The 20,760-nt window shown below is 41.3% G+C and overlaps 1 protein-coding gene across 2 annotated transcripts in view; it reads left to right on the forward strand.

The window, feature by feature from the left end:
* Positions 1 to 19,502, forward strand: part of SORL1 (sortilin related receptor 1) — a 161,515-nt gene extending 142,013 nt beyond the window's left edge. For both annotated transcript variants that reach the window (XM_019717776.2, XM_074321522.1), the window contains exons 39-48: positions 1,102 to 1,184; positions 2,374 to 2,470; positions 4,405 to 4,589; positions 5,066 to 5,185; positions 6,060 to 6,224; positions 7,323 to 7,497; positions 8,469 to 8,575; positions 11,330 to 11,522; positions 13,790 to 14,002; positions 15,324 to 19,502. In XM_019717776.2, coding sequence (XP_019573335.2) covers positions 1,102 to 1,184; positions 2,374 to 2,470; positions 4,405 to 4,589; positions 5,066 to 5,185; positions 6,060 to 6,224; positions 7,323 to 7,497; positions 8,469 to 8,575; positions 11,330 to 11,522; positions 13,790 to 14,002; positions 15,324 to 15,391 — 1,406 coding nt within the window. In that variant the 3' untranslated portion in view covers positions 15,392 to 19,502. The remainder of the gene's footprint in view (positions 1 to 1,101; positions 1,185 to 2,373; positions 2,471 to 4,404; positions 4,590 to 5,065; positions 5,186 to 6,059; positions 6,225 to 7,322; positions 7,498 to 8,468; positions 8,576 to 11,329; positions 11,523 to 13,789; positions 14,003 to 15,323) is intronic.
* The last annotated feature ends 1,258 nt before the right edge of the window (positions 19,503 to 20,760 follow it).

Genomic DNA, 20,760 nt, shown 5'->3' on the forward strand with positions numbered 1-20,760 from the left:
AGCACCCACACTGTTTTGCTCTGAGATGTCTTTCTGAAAGTCCTAATATGCTTTCTTCTGGATACTGCGTTTTTCTCAAGCCCAGTTTTATTACATGGTTGGTCATCTTGAGAAACTTCTCCTGATTTTGACCTATCCTTTTTGCCACCAAACCATGTCCACTCCTTGAGTCTCTGTTGCCTTTCCTGTAGAAGAGGTATATGCACTGAGAGTCTAATATACCGGTTGTCATGTAAATGTTGTCTAGCTCCTGATAATGTTTATCCCATTGAGCCCTTGTAGCTATTTTCTTAGCTTTCTTGTGGGCAGACCTTCAAAGTGACAGCATGATGCTCATCGCTTGAACCGAGGGGTCCTTTCTCTCTCTGCTACTCTCTCCTTACCCTCCTCAGCACTCAGCCTGAGCTCTGGTCTTTTCAAGAATGACAGTGGCTTACTGGTCTTTTCATCTGTTATAGGTAGGATTTTATTGGAAAGAGAGAGAAAGAAACAGTAGTTGAGTGCTAGGCACTTTACATACATTATTTTAGTGAATTTTCCGAGCTCTGTGAAGGGTGGACTGTGTCTTTATGCTCAATGAGGATAAGTAACTGGCCCCAGGTCACACAGTTGTTAATGTCTGAACAGGAATTTGAACTCAAGTTGGCCAGACTCCCGAGGCTGTGCCGTTTTCATTTTGCCCCGTGTACATTTATGATTTATGACTATTTATCTTGCTGCCATCCTTCTAAAAGGACTTGAGGCCACTGGATCTTTGTTAGTGCCAGTAAAGGTGGCACTTGCTGTGTTTCTGCACCTTTCAGAACCAGGCTGAAACTGGGTCGTTTGGGGGCATTTACATAATGGAACTTTACTGCTCCACCTAATTGCCAGGATAGCTGACTGAGCCAAGATAACTATGTGTTCACCAGGCAACTGTGGACCCAACTTCAGCTTCAGGAAAACAATGGTCAAAGAGATGGACGAGTTAAAAACAGCCAAAGAAATGCCCTTTCTTCTCCAACTGAAAGATCGCTTTGTCTGTTGAGTTGAAAACTGTTAAGTCCTGCCTTCCTCACTTTTCATCACGTGGTTTCTCTTTGAATTCTTTTTCGTTTTCAGTGATCCCACCACCAGATATCCACATTGACAACTATAGTGAAAATTCTCTAAGCTTTACCCTGACCATGGATAGTGACATCAAGGTAATGTTGAAATTTCAAACTAGCAGTTGGGTGGGGCTTTACTTTGTATAGGTACTGATATAGCAGAGTCCAGTAAGATTAAGAGAAACAAATGGCATGATCCATTGAAGCTAAAATACCACAACTAGGTTGGTTCCTTCCCGCAGGAAGAACAACTTGAGTCTTCACATGTAAGTATTCTGCCTCAGCTTGGTGCCTTTTTTTTTTTTTAACCATATAATTAAATGGTTCACAGCTACAGTGCAAATAAGGAGTTGGTATTAACAGAATATGTATGCCCTGTAATTTTCAACTTTATTGGATTTCCTGGTGCTAAGCGCTAAGACAGAGGCTCTCGCAGTGGAAGAGTCTTATGAGAGAGTCAGGTACTTGGCAACGTACCCACTTACATTCATCCAGTATCTTCCTCTTCCAGCACCTCCAACCCCTTCCCTTGGCCCATCTGCGTAGCCAACTTCACCATAGTTATCTGTGTCCCCATGGTTTCTCATGTTGAGATCCACCTTCCACAGTGTTCTTTTCTGTCTGTTTCTCCTCACGTCCCTCCCTATCTCTGAAGTTGTGGTGGGACAAATAGCCTTCAGAGTCCTTGTACCATTTACTGAATTACAATTTGGTGTCATACTATGGCTTCAGAGACAGTCGATGCAAGAAATAGCCTTATATACACCTTGTCTTTCTAGTCTTTTATTTTGTTTGTTGTTCCATATTTAAAGATCTTTAGGTCAAATCCTTCTATGAACTCCAGACTTGGAAAAGGTAGTTTTTCCTGATACATGGATATACTTGCTTCTGTTAGACGATGAGATCTAACCAAGGCCCATTTGTATTGACCTCTTGGCCTTGATTGCAAGGACCACTTTAGCTAAGATTTATCCTTAATTACCATAACCTAATTATCTTTTTAATTTTCCCTCTTTCTGCCTTTATTAGTTGTCCTTTTATTCATTATTAGTTTTTGTTCCATTCACTCTTTATATTACAATAGTCTCATGTTTATTTTTAGAAGTAGGTGGAGTATAAATATTCAGGGATAGCACAAATGGAATTAGTTTAAAGATCAAAAGAAACAACCCATCCATTGTAAGAAATGAGATACCCAGAGAAACCATAAAAAAAGGAGTGCCTTTGTATTTGGTATCCTCTATGACTTTACTGTTCACGTGACATGTTTCTTGGTTCTTGGCAGGTGAATGGATATGCGGTGAACCTCTTTTGGGCATTTGACACCCATAAACAAGAGAAGAGAACTTTGAACTTCCGAGGGAGCATATTGTCACACAAAGGTAATACCTTGGAGCTAGTCGGTGTGTTAGCAGGAAGGAGTAAGGCCAGACCGATGCTTTCCTGACAGTAGAGCTTGTGTGGGGGGTGCCAAGGAAAAGTCTGTGTGTGGGGGGGAAGGTGAGGGGATGGCAGGGAAGGTCTCCTCTGTCCACCATTCTGGGTGGGCAGAATAAGGATACCATAAACAACTCCTGACTCTAGGGGAGGGACCCACGTGATGTTTCCTCAAGCCCTTTCTAACATGATGGTGTAGACGCTTAAAAGGAGAAAAAAACTGGAAAGAAGCCAGATTAACTGTAAACAGATGATTTTTGAATTCCAAAAGAAAGAATGCCTAGATTTAGTTACCTGTCTCTCTTTTCTGGCCTGGTTTACTCCTCTGCTAATATGAGGTATCACAAGGCCTGGTGCATAATTGGTGGTCAGTAAATATTTGTTGAATGAATAGACAAACACACTGAGCTAAGGGAGAGAGGAAGGGGTTCTAATCCCTCATATCTGTGCGAATACTGAGTCTCAATTAAAATGATCATATCTGAAAATGGGCTCAAGAAAGGATTTTAATTTATTTCCAAGACAAAACCTTCAATGGCAAAGGCTGCCTATGAATGTTGAGAATGACATGAGAGCCTCTTCCTTTCCCCTTCTAGCCTCTATTCAAAGTACTTTCAATCATATTGTATTCCTAACAGGTGGTCTGTTATTATCTTTGTGTGTGTGTGTGTGTGTGTGTGTGGAAACTGAAGGTTGCCCAAGGAGGTTGTGCAAGAGTAAAAATAGCATTGAGCACTTGCTGTGTGCAAGCATTTATCTAGGCACTCTGAGTAATACACTCAGAGTTTTACACAACCCCAATAATACGTCTATGGGATATACTGATTTTACAGATGAGAAAACAAGGTTCAGAGATTGAGTAATTTGCTCAGAAAGTGACAGAGCCAGGATTGGAACCCACATCTTTCTAATTACAGAGCCTGTGATCTCGTCTCAATGTCACACCAATTGAAATTGGCAGGTTCAAGAATGAAAGGCTTATTAGCTATTGCCTGAAATACATTAAGGGCTAGCTCTGTGCTAGGCATCATGCTAAGCACTTAAATCATTTTCTTTTTTAATATGGCCAGCTGCAAAAAGTGCTGTTATTTTAATCTGTCTTACAAACAAGAAAATAGACTTAGAGTGTTTGAATGCTGAACCCTTGGTACTACAACAACAATGCGTAGTGAGCCCTTGAACCCAAGTCCTCTTAGATATCCGTTGTTCACTGCTCTTTTACTTTTTAATGACATTTCCTCTTAATTAGAAGGAGGCACATGTTTATTGTAGAAAATTCAGAAAGCAAAATGAAAAGTATAATGAAAATTTTAAATTCCCTATAATTTCACTTCCCAAGAAAACCACTTTTAAATTTCAGTATCTCCTAAATTAATATTTTTCTCTCCATTGATCTTTTATATCTTTTTAAAATAAAATCAGAAAAGTACTACATATAGTTTTGTATCCGGCCCTTTTCACTTAATGTAAAATTGTGAGAATTTTCTAGTCTCATTAAATATTCTTGGAAACAACTTTTAGTGGCTGCATAATAGTTCATGAAATGCACATGAAGTTCATGGAATGTACATTATTTAACTATTCTCCTGTCACTGGACAATCAGATTATATACAATTTTTTTATTATAACAAACACTGTACAAATTTTGGGGTCCCTGTCTGATTTCATGGGATAACTGGATTGAAAGTTATGTTACTTATAGTAGTCATTAATAAATGACACTGAATGATTTTGTAAAATAATGACAATCCTACAATATGTGGGACTCACATAAATCGAGTGATTACATTAAAAAAAAAAGGATGTGTATATCAGGACACAGATTCTTGATTAATACCCCAGCTCCCTTCTGGCATCTCCTTATCCCTGTTTTCACAGTTGGCAATCTGACAGCTCATACGTCATATGAGATTTCTGCCTGGGCCAAGACTGACTTAGGGGATAGTCCTCTGGCATTTGAGCATGTCATGACCAAAGGAGTCCGCCCACCCGCTCCTAGCCTCAAAGCCAAGGCCATTAATCAGACTGCAGTGGAATGCACCTGGACTGGCCCCAGGAATGTGGTAAGTCAGCCAGGATGACCGCTTCCCTTCCACCACATGCTCCCACCACAAACTTGCACAGCTTTCAACCCCACTTGGCACATCCACTCAGCTCTCCACACCCATGCTTCACACTGGTAGAGTGCCACCCCCTTTCAGGAATGCCCCTTTTTTCGCTGGTTCATCATGCGGTCTTTTAGTATAGCATCTAACGTTCTATGTTTGCAACTTGTTATCTATAATTGTGTTTTTTCTCCTCCTCTTCCCATCTCTCCTCAAAAACAAGCTCTTTGTGGACAGAGACCGTACCATATTTACCTTTGTAGGTGTGAATACAGTGCCTGGCCCAGTGTGCCTTCTCTATAAACGCTGATGAAATAAATATTGAATGAAGACTTCTCTCTGAGCTTCTTTGAAGTGGTTCCCAGGGTCTTAAATTAGGGATTTCAAAAGAATGAGGTCGCTGGCCACTGAGCTGATGTCCCTCTTTTTACCAGGTTTATGGTATCTTCTATGCTACGTCCTTTCTTGACCTCTATCGCAACCCGAAGAGCTTGACAACTTTACTCCACAACAAAACAGTCATTGTCAGTAGGGATGAGCAGTATTTGTTTCTGGTAAGTGTCCCATACCAGAGAGGCCAGAGGAGTTTGTTTTTTTAAGGGACACCTTAATTTCTGGGCTCCTAGCTGAGACCCAGGACCTGGGGTGCTGGAGACGTGGATTCCAGGATCCATGTAAGTGATGGAAAGATAGTTACTCTAGTACACCAGCATCATTACTCTAATACACAAATATTTGCTTGAAACACAGAATGAACAGCCATATCAACTATGGCGCCATTATGGAGGGCTAAAAACTTAGCAAATGGGTCACAGGAGTAGATAAAAGCTTTTGTCAGATTCTACTTCTAGCATATTTGCCTACATAACTTTTATGTGTGCCAAGATATATGCAAAAAGATGTTTAATATACTATTGCTTGTGATAGCAAAAGATTTGAAACAAATGTCTATCAGGAGAGGACTGGTTAAAAATAGTATAGCTTATCCTTGCAATGGAGTACAGGACAACCATCCAAAAGAAATGTAACAACTGTAAATGTAGTGATATGGAAAAATTTCTAAGCTGCATTATTAAGTGAAAGAAGTGAAGAACGTAATAATTTGTATAACATTTTCTCATTTGTGTAAAGGAAATTTTTTTCTCATTTGTGTAAGTCTGCTTATACACACATGCATATGTAAGTATGTATATATACACATGCATATGGATACTATGTATACATAGGACATTTCTGGAAGGAAGTACAAAAAACTGTTACCTGTGGTGCCTCTGGGAAAGTAAATTAGCCATTTGGAGTAGGTGGGGGATTATTTTACACTTTATATCTTTTTGTACTGATTGATTTTTAGTTGTGTAAATGTGTCACTATTTTGCTGAAAAAATGATTTAGTGAAGCCTGCATGAGCCCACGTGGTGTTCGTTTCAGGTCCGGGTGGTGGTGCCTTACCAAGGGCCGTCCTCTGACTATGTGGTGGTGAGGATGATCCCCGACAGCAGGCTCCCGCCCCGCCACCTGCACGCAGTTCACACAGGCAAAACCTCAGCTGTCATCAAGTGGGAATCCCCCTATGATTCTCCTGACCAGGACTTGGTGAGTGCGCCAGTTGTCCCAGTTTGGGGGTGGGGAGGGGACCCTGTATTGGGGCAAGCACCACACACAGGCCTGGGGATTGGAGATCAGCATGAGGTCCCCCATTTCTATCTGGCCAAAGATGGTGTCCTTATAGGTCCCTCTTCTTAGTTGTCACTTCTCCGTTATTCCCGGCTATGATTATTGGTTTGTCCCTCTTTCTTCTCTGCCTTCTCACATTCCCTTCTCTGACCTTCCAAAACAGAGTGGTAAACAAAGGCCTGCAGGCCAAATCCAGGCTATCCCATGCATTTGTAAATAAAATGTTCTTAGAACCAAGCTATACCCATTTGTTTATATGTTATTTATGGCTGCTTTCATGCTACAAATGGCAGAGTTGAATCCTTGTGGTAGAGACCATCTGGGCTTCAAAACCTAAAATATTTACTATCCGTACCCTTGCAAAAATGTTTGCTGGCCCATAATCTAAAAGAAGAGGCATTGATTCTAAAAAAAAAGCCTCCCATTTTCTCTTGTTTCAGGTTGCTTTTACCTCCATCCTCTCTGCTCTGCCCCTATTCCAGCCTGTGTGATATTTAATGCTTGGTTGCTAAGACTCTTCTTGACTCTCAACTTCTTCCTGATGAGGGAGTTCCCTGTGCTTACTACCCATCCCTTTAGTTTCCTCTTTCCCCTGTATTTGTAAGAAGCAACCTGGGAGACAATAAGTAAAGTTTTCTGTTCTTTGACTACTTTCATTCATTACCTCCTCTGATGACATCCTGAAACTATTACAGGTGGAGATACAGAAGTCGAACGATGAATTTGGGTTTTTCTTGCCTGTTCCTATTTACCTGTTGATGCCACAATAAATGTGGCTTTCCTTAGAGTTGTTTATTTGGATTTAACTGATAATTCTGTGCACAATTCTGAGGGTAAATACTTGTTAAAGGTTGGACCTAGTCACCCAGAGGCTTCCCAAAGAGCAGAGTCAGACTGGGGGCTCAAAATGCTTTGGGTGATGGCCACTGCTACACTTATGTCATCCATCGTTGACCTAGAAGGAATACAAAAATGCCACCTTTCCTATTGTCACTGAAATGTTTTTTTCTTGTCTAGTTATATGCAATTGCAGTCAAAGATCTAATAAGAAAGAGCGACAGGAGCTACAAAGTCAAATCCTGCAACAGTACCGTGGAATATACCCTTAACAAGTTGGAACCTGGAGGGAAATACCATGTCATTGTCCAACTGGGGAACATGAGCAAAGATTCCAGTATAAAAATTACCACGGGTAAGCAGGGGAGAGATTAGAGGCTTTCTTGCACAGCAAGGAGCCTTTGGGGCTGTTAGGACATCTCTAGCAGGAATTGCACTGGACGTACAACCACTGTCCTGCAGTATCCATACTCTGGGCAGAGCAGTGAGGAGTCCATTATCTGGCTGCAGTGTGGTTGTCAGGGCACTGAGGGCTGGGGAGTGGCTGTCATTTTCTGTATCTCTTTTGGTCTCCTCTATGCTAACTGGTGTTGATATTTCTAGGGGAGAGGAGGAGGAATGCCCCAGAGAGTTAGGAAATAACTCAAGTCAAGCATTTCATCTGGGACCTGGACTAAAGTCACAGTGGTTCTTTGTGGCAATATGATATGTAGACATGGAGGGAGACCAGTAACTGGGCAGTAGATTAAAGGAGGTCTTGCTGCCAGCCCGGGACTCACTCTAGTCAGGCTCAAGTTCAAGAAGAAGGTAATAAGCTCATTTATTTGGACAGCAGACATGTCAGGAGTATCAATAGTGGAGGCTGGCATGGCAGTGTACTCCTTGGTCATTCCAGGCCTCTGGCTTGAGGCAGCGCTCCCTAGCCCGGCACTGAGCTCTGAGACCCCTCTGGCTCTGGGGACAGGACTAAGGAGAGCAGATAAAGCAGGCTGGACCCAGAGCAGAAGTTCAGGTCCAATCCAGTCCATTTCATCCCTTCCTTCCCCCACCCCATTTGTTTTTGGCTATCCTTGGGTTTAAGGGCTACTAAATTAGATACTGTCCAAATTTCTTGGTTAAAGGTATTATAACAACAGAAGAGATGCCAATTAAAAGAGTGTCTACCATATGCTAGTCTCTATAGTAAAGTAATACCTGTGTTTTATTTCTTCTTTAACCTAATAATGCTTCGAGGTTAGCATTATTTAATCTCCCTTTGACAGACAAGAACACGGAAATTCAAATGGATAGCCACTAACTGCATCTTATTTCATCTTTAATTTCCAGTTTCATTATCAGCACCCGATGCCTTAAAAATCATAACAGAAAATGACCACGTTCTTCTGTTTTGGAAAAGTCTAGCTTTGAAGGAGAAGTATTTTAATGAAAGCAGGGTGAGTTCCTTCCTCCTTCCTCCTTCTCAATGACTTCTCAATCTAATTGAAATGCTGTTTTAGAGATTAGCTCCTTAACAGCATGCTGACATAGATAGAGTAAAAAGAAAGAATGAGGCAAGGGAGTGAACTTGAGAATTAAAGGACCATTTTCTGTGGATTGCTAATTAGTGAAATGTTTATACTGCCCATTAAAGATGAGAATCTTTGCACTAAGCACTTTTCAGGCCTGAACTTGTCTTCCCCTGAAAGACAGAGAAATGGACTGGAGCCCTCACTGTGCTTCCTGAAGCTGGACGGGTTCAGCATTGTAACTAAGGGCCCCATCTTTCCCAAACAATCTAAGGGCAGGGCTGTGGCTTGTGTCCTGGGGAGGTGAGTTGCACTCTCAAACTGGTATCTCATCAGTTTCTTCCCAGTGAAATTCAAAGGAGCAGGAAGTACTTGAAGATAGTCTGTTGACATATGAAAAATACGTGTTTTGTTTAGCTATTGGCAGTCAGTTACTGTATTCACAACAGGTGATAGGAGCAGGAGAACAACACCTGGGAATAGATTTTTCACCCAAGGTTGGATAGATTCTTGAATGGAACTGGGTTGGCCCCATTGTCAGTGAAGGGTGAGCTAAATAGAGACACAATAAATCAACTGTGGGTACCTTTGTTGCAGAATCCAGGACCTGAAAGAACCCAAGCAGCACTCAGAGAGTTAGGAGAGCAGCTTTATTACGCCGGAGGGCTCAGCGGGATCCTTCCCAAAAGACTGAGCCCTTAGCAAGGTTTTGAGCAGGTTTTTATGGGTTGGGGTCTTCCTTGAGTTGGGGAAGGGGTAGGTGTCGTCTGGTGATTGGCTCGGGGTGTGGCTTGGAGGGGGTTATACAGAAGTGGGCTGGGGTTCAGGCTGGGGACCTCTCTCTCCACTTGGGCCACCATTTTAGGTCAGTTCCACGTGGCAGGGAACCATTTTAAGGTCAGTTTCTCCATCACCTTGAAGTATAATGTCAGCAGAGTCCTAGGGTTCTGTCTTTAGAGTGTAATGCCAGAAGCAAAGCTATATTAAAATTTGAAAATTCTCACAACTCTCACAACTGTGAAATACTAATGGTTAATATACTTAAATATAAAGAAAGCTTTCAAAGCAATTCAAAACAAATACTGTAATTTTGAAAAAGGTAGGGGTAACAAAGTAAAAAATTCCAGCAGCAGTAAACAAAAGAAAAGAAGGTTCAACTTCACTGGTGATCTAAATCACAAAGATATGGCACCTTCACATTAAATTGTCAGAGATTTGGGAACAAGTACTGCCAGTATGAGTAATAGTTGGGGTGATTAGCACTCTGGGAATGGGAACTTGTTCAGCCTTCTGTAAGGCACTTTGGTGATATGTATCAAAAACGTTAAAAGGGTTCACACCTTTTGATCCAGCAATTCGTTTAGGATTTTACTCTAAGGAAACAATATGCATAAAGAAGTTATATATGAGGCTCTTTGGGGCAGTTTTAGTTATGCAAGAAAGTTAGTTAGCAAGAAAGAGGAAACAGCCTAAATGCCCAACAGAAGAAGACTGATGAAATAAATTATGGGTGGTTGACGTTTGTGTCATTTAATTTTTTTCTTTATGCCTTTATGTATTTTGCAAATGTTGTACGCCAAGTATATGTTAGATAGAAAATAACGAATGCTAGTGTATAAAGAAGAATGCAGAGATGGGATTTCAGGCAGGTGGTATTAGGAGACTCTGTTTGGCAGCCAGTTGTCATCAGAGGTCCATTCTGGGTGGCAGAGGCCCAGTAGTCCACTCCTAGTGTGGGGTTCTGGTGTAGGTATTACATCTCCTTAGTCCCTCCCCCTCACTTAGAGTTCCAAAAATAGACAGGTCAATGGAATGGGGACCAAGAGACCGTGAGTATGCAGTGGGGCCTAATATGTGGATAGGAATAAGAGATGAGGTCTTTTTTGTGCTGGTGGGTGGGTGTTGGTGGGGATTTGACACTGGAACACTTGGAGGTCAGTGGAGACGTCCAATAGTCCATCCTGATCTCAGCCATGCTGGGTCAGGGCTGGCCCATGAGTAACTTTCCCAGCACAGGAGTCCAGGACTCTTCCTCAGCCAGTCTAAATAGGAAGCTTATTTATTTCATAGTCTCCCTATGAGAGTAGGGAGGCCTGAGCCTGCTGAAGCACTTCCTATTTCAAGACCAGGCTAGTGTGGGGCTACCGTCAGCTTGGGAAAGCGAAAAAGCAAGGAAATAAGAAGTGAGCTGTGGGCTAACAGTGGCATTCCTATGCATTGTTCAAATGTCTTGTCTTTTCTGATGCAACTTCCTTTTTCTTACCCCATTGCTGGAGTCCAGTGCAACCTGGATTTATTAGTCAAATTCCATTACAGCAAACTATTGCTGAATTGTCCAGAGTCTTTGTGGCATTTAATATTGTTTGGGACAAGTAGACTGCTGACCAGAACTTTGAATGTGTACTGAAATATTTGTTAAAATGGCTTTTGTCATGGTTCTACTTTTCACTCCACTATGCAGCTCATAAGGGGCTTGGTAGTTATTTGAGACATTTGGGATGGCAAAATAACCATTTTCTGAATCCAATATCTCAATGGTAATGTAAAAAGAAAGAAACCCAAATTGCTTTAACATCTATAAAAGCCTGCACTAAGAAGTTCACATAAAGTTGGAACTAGCAATGGAAGCTGTCAGAGTCTTTATTTAACTTCCTGAGCAATGTCTTGTGTGTTTATTTTCAGGGCTATGAGATACACATGTTCGATAGTGCCATGAATATCACAGCTTACCTTGGGAATACTACTGACAATTTCTTTAAAATTTCCAACCTGAAATTGGGTCATAATTACACTTTCACTGTCCAAGCAAAATGCCTTTTTGGCAGCCAGATTTGTGGGGAGCCTGCTGTACTGCTGTATGATGATTTGGGGTCTGGTAAGTTGCTATTGCTGCCGGTTTCTGTCCTCATTTCTGGGGAAATACATCAAGGACGTAGCATGGTTTGATGAAAATGTATTTTTGAAAAATGCATTCAAAATATTCTTTCAGTTCAAGAGAAAAATCATTTATGTGTCAAGTTAATCAGGCACTGATTTATTTATAAATACTTCTCAAGCCAGGTGTGGTGTGAGGAGCTGGAGTTACGAGGTAACCACATTGTGAATGTAAAGCCCAAGAAAGGGAAGATTAACAGGTTTTGTTTAAGGAGAGTCTATTTGGGAAACACTATAAATAAGAGTTTTGTTGTTTGTTTTTTTAGGACTTTAAAGAGCCTCCAATATGCTAATATTTCCTGTGATTCTCCAAGTCAGTAAATAATCTCCTTGCCATGGAGTGACTGATTTTACAGCCTTCCCCTTCAGTTTAGCTGCCTGCCTTAGCTCAGAACCTGAATTTGGCCAGGGATCTCTGTCTTTTGGACACTCACGGATAATATACTTGGGACACGCTGATGGCCGAAGAGAGACACCTTTCATTTACACAGAAATTCTGCTTATACTGTAGTGGCTTGGCCAGGATTTCAACAACCTTTTTTCCACTGGTATTTTTAGTTTGATTTACTCCCAGCTGAGAACTAACCAGTGCTCAAGCCAAAATCTTGTTAGAGTTGTATGTTCCAGCACGTCATGCATCCCAGGTTGTGTTCTGGTGGAATACTGTTCCTTGGTATCACCCTAAAAGAGGGAAATCCTGCATATCTTATCCCTGTGGATTATCACAGCATATTAGAGATTCTGAGATGGTCCCACAGGAAACAATAAAACTCTTGTTACCCTAGTGTATCCTAAATTGAGCTTCCTTTTTAAGTAAAACCAGTCAGTGACTGTGAGCTAGACTTTGGGTAAAACTGTTGTTTTCCTCACAATACCTGCCAGCTGCCTTTAAAAAAAAGAAAACAAAGAAAACCCAAGATTGTCAAACAGAAAGAATCTCTTGGTTAGACCTCTTGGTCTATATCTTCCCCTTTGCTGCCTTCTGTCCCTGTGGATGTGGAGTGGAGGGCAGGAGCTCACTCATTCCTGTCACCTCCAGCATGCTGGCCTCCTCTTAGGTGCTCTAGCTGAGCGCATTCCCCTGATTTACCACTTCACAATTGGGCTTAGTTTGGGACACATGAAATAACATTTTGCTGGAGGTTTTTTTTATTTATTTTTTGTCTGTTAAGTCAGTAATAAAAGAAATTAATGGCATGCACATATTGAATTGTTAGATTAGGCTTGCAAGAAATGGCTTTCTGGTCCATCTTTATGAGTCCCCTGTTGGGAAGAATCCTGGGTAACTACTGGATTTCTCCATGAGGCAAAGGCCTGGCCCATGTCATCTTACCATCTTGCCCGACAGCAGGAAATAGCCTCAAATCGGGCAAGGCTCCTCACTGAGACCTGGAAAGTCCATTTTGCTTTCTTAGCTAAAACTGACTCCCAATTTCCATTTCCCTGCTTCAGGCTTAGACTTTCCCCAGGATCTCTGACAAAAAACATCTAACCCTGTCAGAGAAATTGGCCCTAACCCAACAGGCGGTGCCCTAGAGCCCTGTTGAAACATTTTCATAAAATTTTGTTTAAGACAATGGGAAAGGGACATCAGTGTTAGGTTATAGATACTTAAATGGCTTTGCAAAGAGCTTTGAGAAAATGTTAAATGTATATGGAAAGGTTCTCTTGCTTTCTCTTTTATTTAAGTAAAACAACCTCATCAAACTTCATGAGCTGTTAAGTCAGTATTGCAGTAAAGGAATCTCATTTATGTCACTTAATAGAGCTTCAGGTAATTGCAGTTCAGAGGGACTTTGGTGCCAAGTAGGGGGAAATAATTGCAACCTTGTTAATTAGTGGTCTGATTTCACATCCTCTTATGTAAGGCAAGCAAGTGGTCTTAAGTAATAGTGCTAATGAAATCAGTGTTGATACCCCAACAAAGGTCTCCCTTCCAAGAGATTATCTACATACCAACAAGGCAGTGATTAGGAGTCTAATGTAATTACTGTATTTGCATGCACAAGGCCGGGGATCCATCAGCTCATGACAAGGAGTCGGGAAACATTCAGGCGTCACATGCAGGGACATGCCATACCAGACAGGTGGTTTGGGTGGCTGTTGTAAACTCCTAGCTTTTTGGGTGGTTGGGGCATTGAGGAGTTGCCTGATCCTTTCTCCTGCCCTCACTCAGGAGGCTCACAGGTTGGCATCTTGCCTTGGCAGGTGGGACTGCGTCAACGCTTCAGGCTGCCAGATCGACTGATGTTGCTGCCGTGGTGGTGCCCATCTTGTTCCTGATACTGCTGAGCTTAGGGGCCGGGTTTGCCATCCTGTACACAAAGCATCGGAGGCTGCAGAGCAGCTTCACCGCCTTCGCTAATAGCCACTACAGCTCTAGGCTGGGCTCGGCCATTTTCTCCTCAGGGGATGACCTGGGTATGTGGTTCTTCCTCCCAGGGCAGACCCTACAAAGCCAGTAGTGACTTGATTAGGAAGTACTTACCTTAAGCTCATCTTTTGACTCTAGAGGAGTTTTGCATTAACCAGCGACCCCACTGCTTTGGGTAAACCAATTGGAGCCCTATGCTTTGAATTGGTTCCTAAATTAAAGTACCATTTAGTAGTCTCTTCAGTAGTGTTGTCTGGCCCGAGACAGGGAGCAGTTTTGTGGAAGCATTGCCTGGAGCTTGCTTGTATAGGAAGGACAGCCCCTAGGCTTTGTGTTGGCAGTTTCTTTAAAATTTCTAGCCCCTCTCATCCTTCACAGATGTGGAGGTCTGATATCTCGGGAAATCCCAGTCAAGACAAACATTCATGCCTTCCCAATCAGCTTCTGTCCAAAGAACTCCTTTCCACCTTGCTGTTTCATTCTGATTGTTAGTGCAGCCTCACTGACCGTTCTTCTTTTATGTATTGGTAACATGTAGCATGGGGAAAGAAGGAAATGTCCCTTTATAAATGTCTGCACACTCAAATGACCAAATGCTAAGCTAGCTAGTGGGCCACTTCCTGTGATAAAGTGGGTGTGTTTGGGGGCCTTCCCAGACTCAGGCTTCTACAGACTCGGTGCCGAATGTGAGTTCACATTTCTTTTTCTGTAAAGTAGTTATAATTTTTGTTTGTAAAGACATTTATGTATTCCCATTCACTGATCATTTGATACTAGCTCTGTTTGATTTTCCTCTCAGTTTCCTGTCTCGCTTTATTGTAAGTTCTTCACTGCCTCGCATGAATTGAGTGGGTCTTTCGCTTCTATTATTGGGACAAAAGGAGTCGACCCATTATGTTGCCATGCAATGATTACTGAATTTGGACTGGCACTTAGTTGCACAGCATTGTACCAGGGGCCATGAGGGGACAACCCATTCGGCTGGGAAGCTGTCCTCAAACCACTTACACCCCTCTAAGATCTTTTTTCTTACTGCAGTGCAGGTTCAAAGGAGAAAACAGACAATGAAGTTTGCTGTGCTAACCTAGGGTGTGAATAACTCAGATTAGGGAATTTAAACCATCTATCGGACTTTTGGTTAGGTGGTAAGAGTCTCTTTCCTAAAAGGTTGACTTTACTTATTTGATTAAATTCAAGCTAGCATTAAAACAAGCTTGGCCACCCATTGATGGAGAGAAGGTGCCTAAGAGTGTCAGAGAGAAGCTGGAGTTTGTGAGGTGGTGGGGGGTGGCAGAGGCACAGCGGTGGGGGGTGGAGTCAGACTCAAGTGCACTGGAACTCACTAAGGACTGACTGTTTTGCCTTTAGGAGAGGACGACGAAGATGCCCCGATGATAACTGGATTTTCAGATGATGTCCCTATGGTGATAGCCTGAAAGAGCTTTCCTCACTAGAAACCAAATGGTGTAAATATTTTATTTGATAAAGATAGTTGATGGTTTATTTTAAAAGATGCACTTTGAGTTGCAATATGTTATTTTTATATGGGCCAAAAACAAAACAAAAGGAAAAAGAAAAGAAAGAAAGGAAGGAATGAATAAACTTTGTAGTAATCAACTGTGAACTTCAAACCAGGTTGATTTTAGTCACCAAATTGTTTTGATTTGACATTAATGTAGTCTTACAGGGCTGTGTTTGCTGGGCATGCTTTTAAGTCTGTGAGGTAATTTTGGTTCAATAAATTGGCCATTGTTTTTAGTTTTCTAAGACACAGAAATGTATTTACTAGAGACTTCAAGAGAAAGTGACGGGTGGAATCCCTCCTCCTTGAAAGTATACTGAAAGTTTAAATTTTTTTTGGGTTTAGTTTATGTGAAAGTGATTGGGTGTATTATGGGGGAAGGTTCTTTTATGTTATTTTGTTAATTTATTGGGACTGTGTAAAAGGCAAGGCTTTAGTGGTCATCTGACACCACAGATGTTATGAGCCCCTCATCCATAGGGTTAAGGGGTGAGGAACGGAAGCAGTTTGTTGCCATTCTGGAAATAATCCATTTTTATTAACTTGTGTGTCGCATAATGGTGTTTGGCAGGAGAGTGTGTTGAGTCATTGCTCCATTTCAGTTAAATAGAGCTGCAGCTTGGGAAGCTTTGCAAACAACAGCTTCCTCTCATATTAATTGATGGATTCTTACTATATATGGCTCTATATAAGATGTAGCTTTCAAAGCTACAAAATGATAACACTGCTTTTTTATACACTGGTGTCACTGTCATTGAAAAAAATTACTCTGGTTATGGAAGAGATCTGTGCCGTGATACATACACTGGCAATATAGAAGCATTTTTGATTTTTGTTTTCTTTTGTTTTTACTTATCACTGAAGAATCTCAAATGTGAAGTTCTCTATTTGTGTTAGGGTGGCCACTTAAAAATCCATACCGATATATGCAGTCATTTTGAATTGGGTCAGTGCCTTCTCTACTTTCCTTCTCTTCCACCTCCCTTGCCCGTACCCCTGCCCAATTCAAAGAGAAAGTGCTCTTCACTCTTACAGAGATACAGGAAGTCTACGAATTTGAAACTCTTCAATCCAATTCACAGTAGCAGCAACACTAGAGTTTATGTAAAAGAAGCTGAGATTTTTTTTTCTTCCTTTAAATGCCACCCTGTATTCAAGTCATGGCCACATGACAGGTACGTGGAATCCACTGCGGACTGATGCCCGCCCTTTAGACTTAATGTTTAGACACCAATGTCTAGCATTGTCCTGACTCCTACTGTATGAACCTTACTGCAGAACTTCTTCCCAGCTGAGAAGCACTGAGTTCTGGGGAGGTTCCAAAGTCACGCTTTTGAATATGTGTCCTTTATCTACCAGCTTTCTAAAAACCTCATTTCCTCTTAGATGGAGTGCACCGCCTTCTCACAGTATTTGCTTTCTTTTAACCAAAAGAATCATTCTCGGGTGATAATATAGTTTCCTTCTACCTAAGGATTGTTTGGAAAACAAAGAGCCACTTACATTTTTTTAGTGTAAAAAATATATATGTTTTGGATGAGGAGTATTTTAAATTGTAGACATTTAGTATGTCATATGGGTAAGGCTCCATTTTATTTTAACAAGTGGTAATGATGAATCTCCTTCCAGCATGTTTTCTCTTCTTTGGTATCTCTCTCCTTTGTTATTTTTTTTTTAAAGGCTGAAATTTATTTGGCTTCATCTCATCTTACCTTGGAGTTTTGTTCACAACTCTAAGCCATACCACCTCCCCTTTAATAAGCTCCTTAAGTAGCTGAAAGATAAATAGTATAGTGGAAGGCAAGTCATTTCATTGAACCACTAGGAAGTATATTTTCTTCTTTTATTTTTCTGCCAACTTTTTGGTGGCATTGGTAAAAACTGATGTAAAAGGCTCTGAGACTTCATTTTCAATTATTCCATAGGCAAGCCTTTTTACAGAGCATATGTCTCCAGTTGGCAATTTAAGCTATTTCTGGGCATCTATTTCTCATTACCAGTGCCTCCCAGGGATTAGTACACAGTACTGTATAGACTGGCCATCACCTTCTTCCTTTGAAAAATGCCACTGTGCTGTTTGAGAAAATGCAGCCTTTTCGGGCTAGAGTATTTTATATAAACAGAAGAGCTAAGTTCCTGAAGACTAAGCTAGATAGATGCAGCTATGTGTAAATCGTATATTTTTTATGAGCTTTTGAAGCACGCACTCTTATTTCCCTCTGCATAGCTTTGTGGAGTTTTGATGTATATATACTGTCTGCAAGAGTCCAGAGGTTGGAGTGACAATAGGAAATTAAAGTTATGGGCAGCCTTTGAGAGTACCAGATAATTGTCTTCACTGTGACCACTTGGGGCCCCTGGTTGAAGAAGGGGCTTTTGTACCTCGTTGGTGATGCCACCTCATCAGTTCACACTGTACAGGGACAAGGTTTTCTTCTCTCCCAGGGCACATTAGAATGTGCATTGGAAGTGCACATCCGTGACCATGACGGACCACTAATGCACCACCGAAATTTGGCAGGCAGCGGGTTGAATACAAATTTCCTTATGTGTTTAATGCTCTTGAGCCTTATGAGACGTGAGTTCACTCAGATAACATGACAGAGAGTAGAGTTCTGCAGAGGATTCCAGAGAGAAGCCATGTCTGTTTCCAGTCAGGTAAGAAGCTCTAGTAACTACTGGCTACCCTGGAAAGCTGAGGAGGTAGTTAGAATTCTGAGTAGCTGATTGCAACTTCTGACTTGGAAAGAAAGGTTCCTGGGGTTCCATCTCTGGTAGTATCACTAGAGGTATTTGGGTGGGACAGATGTGGGACACACAGCTTCATGGTCTCATCTGCGCATCATGTGTGGTCCACTAGATTAAATTATACTTCCAAAATTGAAGGAATGTCACCCTTCTCAAAGCAATGGTCATTTGGGGAGGAACTAGGGAGAGCGATGGTGTTGGGAGGCCCTTATAGATAATCACCCACTTCTCCGTGGAGAATCCTGCCTTCAAATAGCCACCCAGTGGCCACTCCATCTAGTAAGGTTATAGTCCCAGTACTTCCTTAAGGGCAGGAACCCCATCCCATCAGGTTTGGTTGATCACTTTCCCTCCGAGGGGGTCATGGTGAATCCCTGCAAAGATTTTTCTTTCTTTGGCAGAGAGTTGGTAGGTCCCTTAGAGAGGGGATACAGGGCTATAAGCAAACTGAATATCACCTCCATATTGATTTTAGGAATTCACTCCAAAACTATACAGAATCTTCATGTGGGTTTGGATTGTATCTTGACATTCCGATTATGTTATTTTTCTTAACAGGAGTGTGTGCTGCCTTTCAGGTACAATTGTTGTGTAATAAAAGCCGGTGCATTAAGTTTATGTAGACTACTTTCTATGCAAGACTGAGATGTGGGATAGATAGCAAGAGATATGTACTGTTGTGTACATGGACAATAAACACGTTTTCAGAAGGGGTGTCACCACTGAACGTGGACTGAGGGAGGATAGAATGTATATATGTTCCTGCCCACTGATTCCGAGCAGACACACTATGAGTTAAATCATCAGAGCCAAATAACCCAAGCATGGTATTAGTTTCATGTGTGATAGCTAAAATGGAATATGTATGAGTTCTGAACGGGGACGTTATTCTCAGATATTCCATGTTATTTTTTTCATTTAAAAATTCTTGTTATGAGTTATTAGAAACTTTTATGCAAAATGAAAAGTATTTACAGCAAAATAACGGCCTACTCTGCTCTTATTTAAAGTAAAACACTGTATACATGTTTCTCTCCAAAGTGAAAATAGGTATTTATGATTTCAATTGCCTTGATAAATTTCCAAATCACTGAATTCTGCTGAAGATTTTACTATGTTGTTGCACAATTTTAAGATAATTTTTGTCTCAATGTCAACTTTTTTCACTGAATAAAATATAACTGGGTCAAGAAAACATCTATTTGAAAATCCACTCTCTACACATGTCTTGAGTTGTTATTTCGAGTGCAATAAAGATGATTAATATAGTCTCTGAATACCATTTGATTTGTCTGTTTTATACGGATGTTTATTTCCTAGATGAGAGAATGCTGAGACCTGGAACAGTTTTGTTATTAACAAGCTGGTCTCAGATGGTGGCTCCTTGAAGCACACGATGTCTTTGTGTTGACTGAACAGTGGGGAGATTTCATGGAGGTTTTGAAGTCAACAGTTATTCAGGAGGGGCAATGAGTAAAGTGGATCTCTTGAAGCTGTAACTGCATTTGAAGGCAATTTTCAAATCTAAGAAAAGAACAGCTGTATCATGAGCTTTGTGTCAAAGAGCACTTTTAAGACATTTCCGTGGGCAATGAAATTTTGTGAAGAAATGCTTCCCTCTGATCCATAAATGAATGGCAAGTGAACCTGTAAGTCAGGATTGGAAAGTGTGGAACTTGGGGGTGGAGGCAAGTGTTTTTGATTTTACAGTTCTAGTATGCTGCTCTTCTTTAAATATTGGGCCCAAATGAAATTGAAGTATTATCATACTGTTTCATAGATGAGGAGAAAGAGGCTCAGAGAGGTTAACTGTCTCGTTTAAGGGAAGCCAGAGAGTAAAGAGCAAAAGCAGCCGTCAGTGCCAGGTATTTCTGTCTCCAGATCTTGTTCTCGACCATTGTGCCCCACTGCCTCCTGTTATCATTGTGTCAGAAAGAGCACCTTCAACGCGGCACCTTGCACCCAGAGAAATCCCAAGGGATACCTATCACCTGGGTGAATGTACCTGTTCATGGCCTAGCCCTTAGGTTTTTAGGTTTAGATAATTTGTTTTGTCAACATGTGATAGTGAATTCATCCCTGGTAGGCAAGTGCACCTTAAGCAAGCTCGTGAGACTGATTATGCAACAAAATAGTAATGCCCGTTTATTAATTCACTATAGTAAATAGTCTTGTCACTTAGGATGTTAGCATGGCCAGTACAGTCTGCCCCTATAGGGAGATCTTCCCAGGAAGCTAGTCACAACTAGAAGGTTGCTTGGTGAGCATGGACACAGAAAGGAAGTGAGAGAGGTCTAGGTGAGAATAGTGGTTGCCCCATAAATACTGAATGAACAAACCGATGATTGACACTCTACTACAGGAATAATTAACTCCATATGAACTTAGAATTTGACACCTTCAGGTTATAATTCCCTGTATCCATTTTTATTTAGGAAGGCTTACTAATGGGGTCTTAAGCCTTGAAGTTACCTTCTCGAAAGGTTCACCTGGATAGGGCTTGGGCACTGCCCATTATCTGCCACTGACTCATCT

This window comes from Rhinolophus sinicus, linkage group LG16, assembly GCF_036562045.2.
Source record: "Rhinolophus sinicus isolate RSC01 linkage group LG16, ASM3656204v1, whole genome shotgun sequence".
NCBI lineage: Eukaryota > Metazoa > Chordata > Mammalia > Chiroptera > Rhinolophidae > Rhinolophus > Rhinolophus sinicus.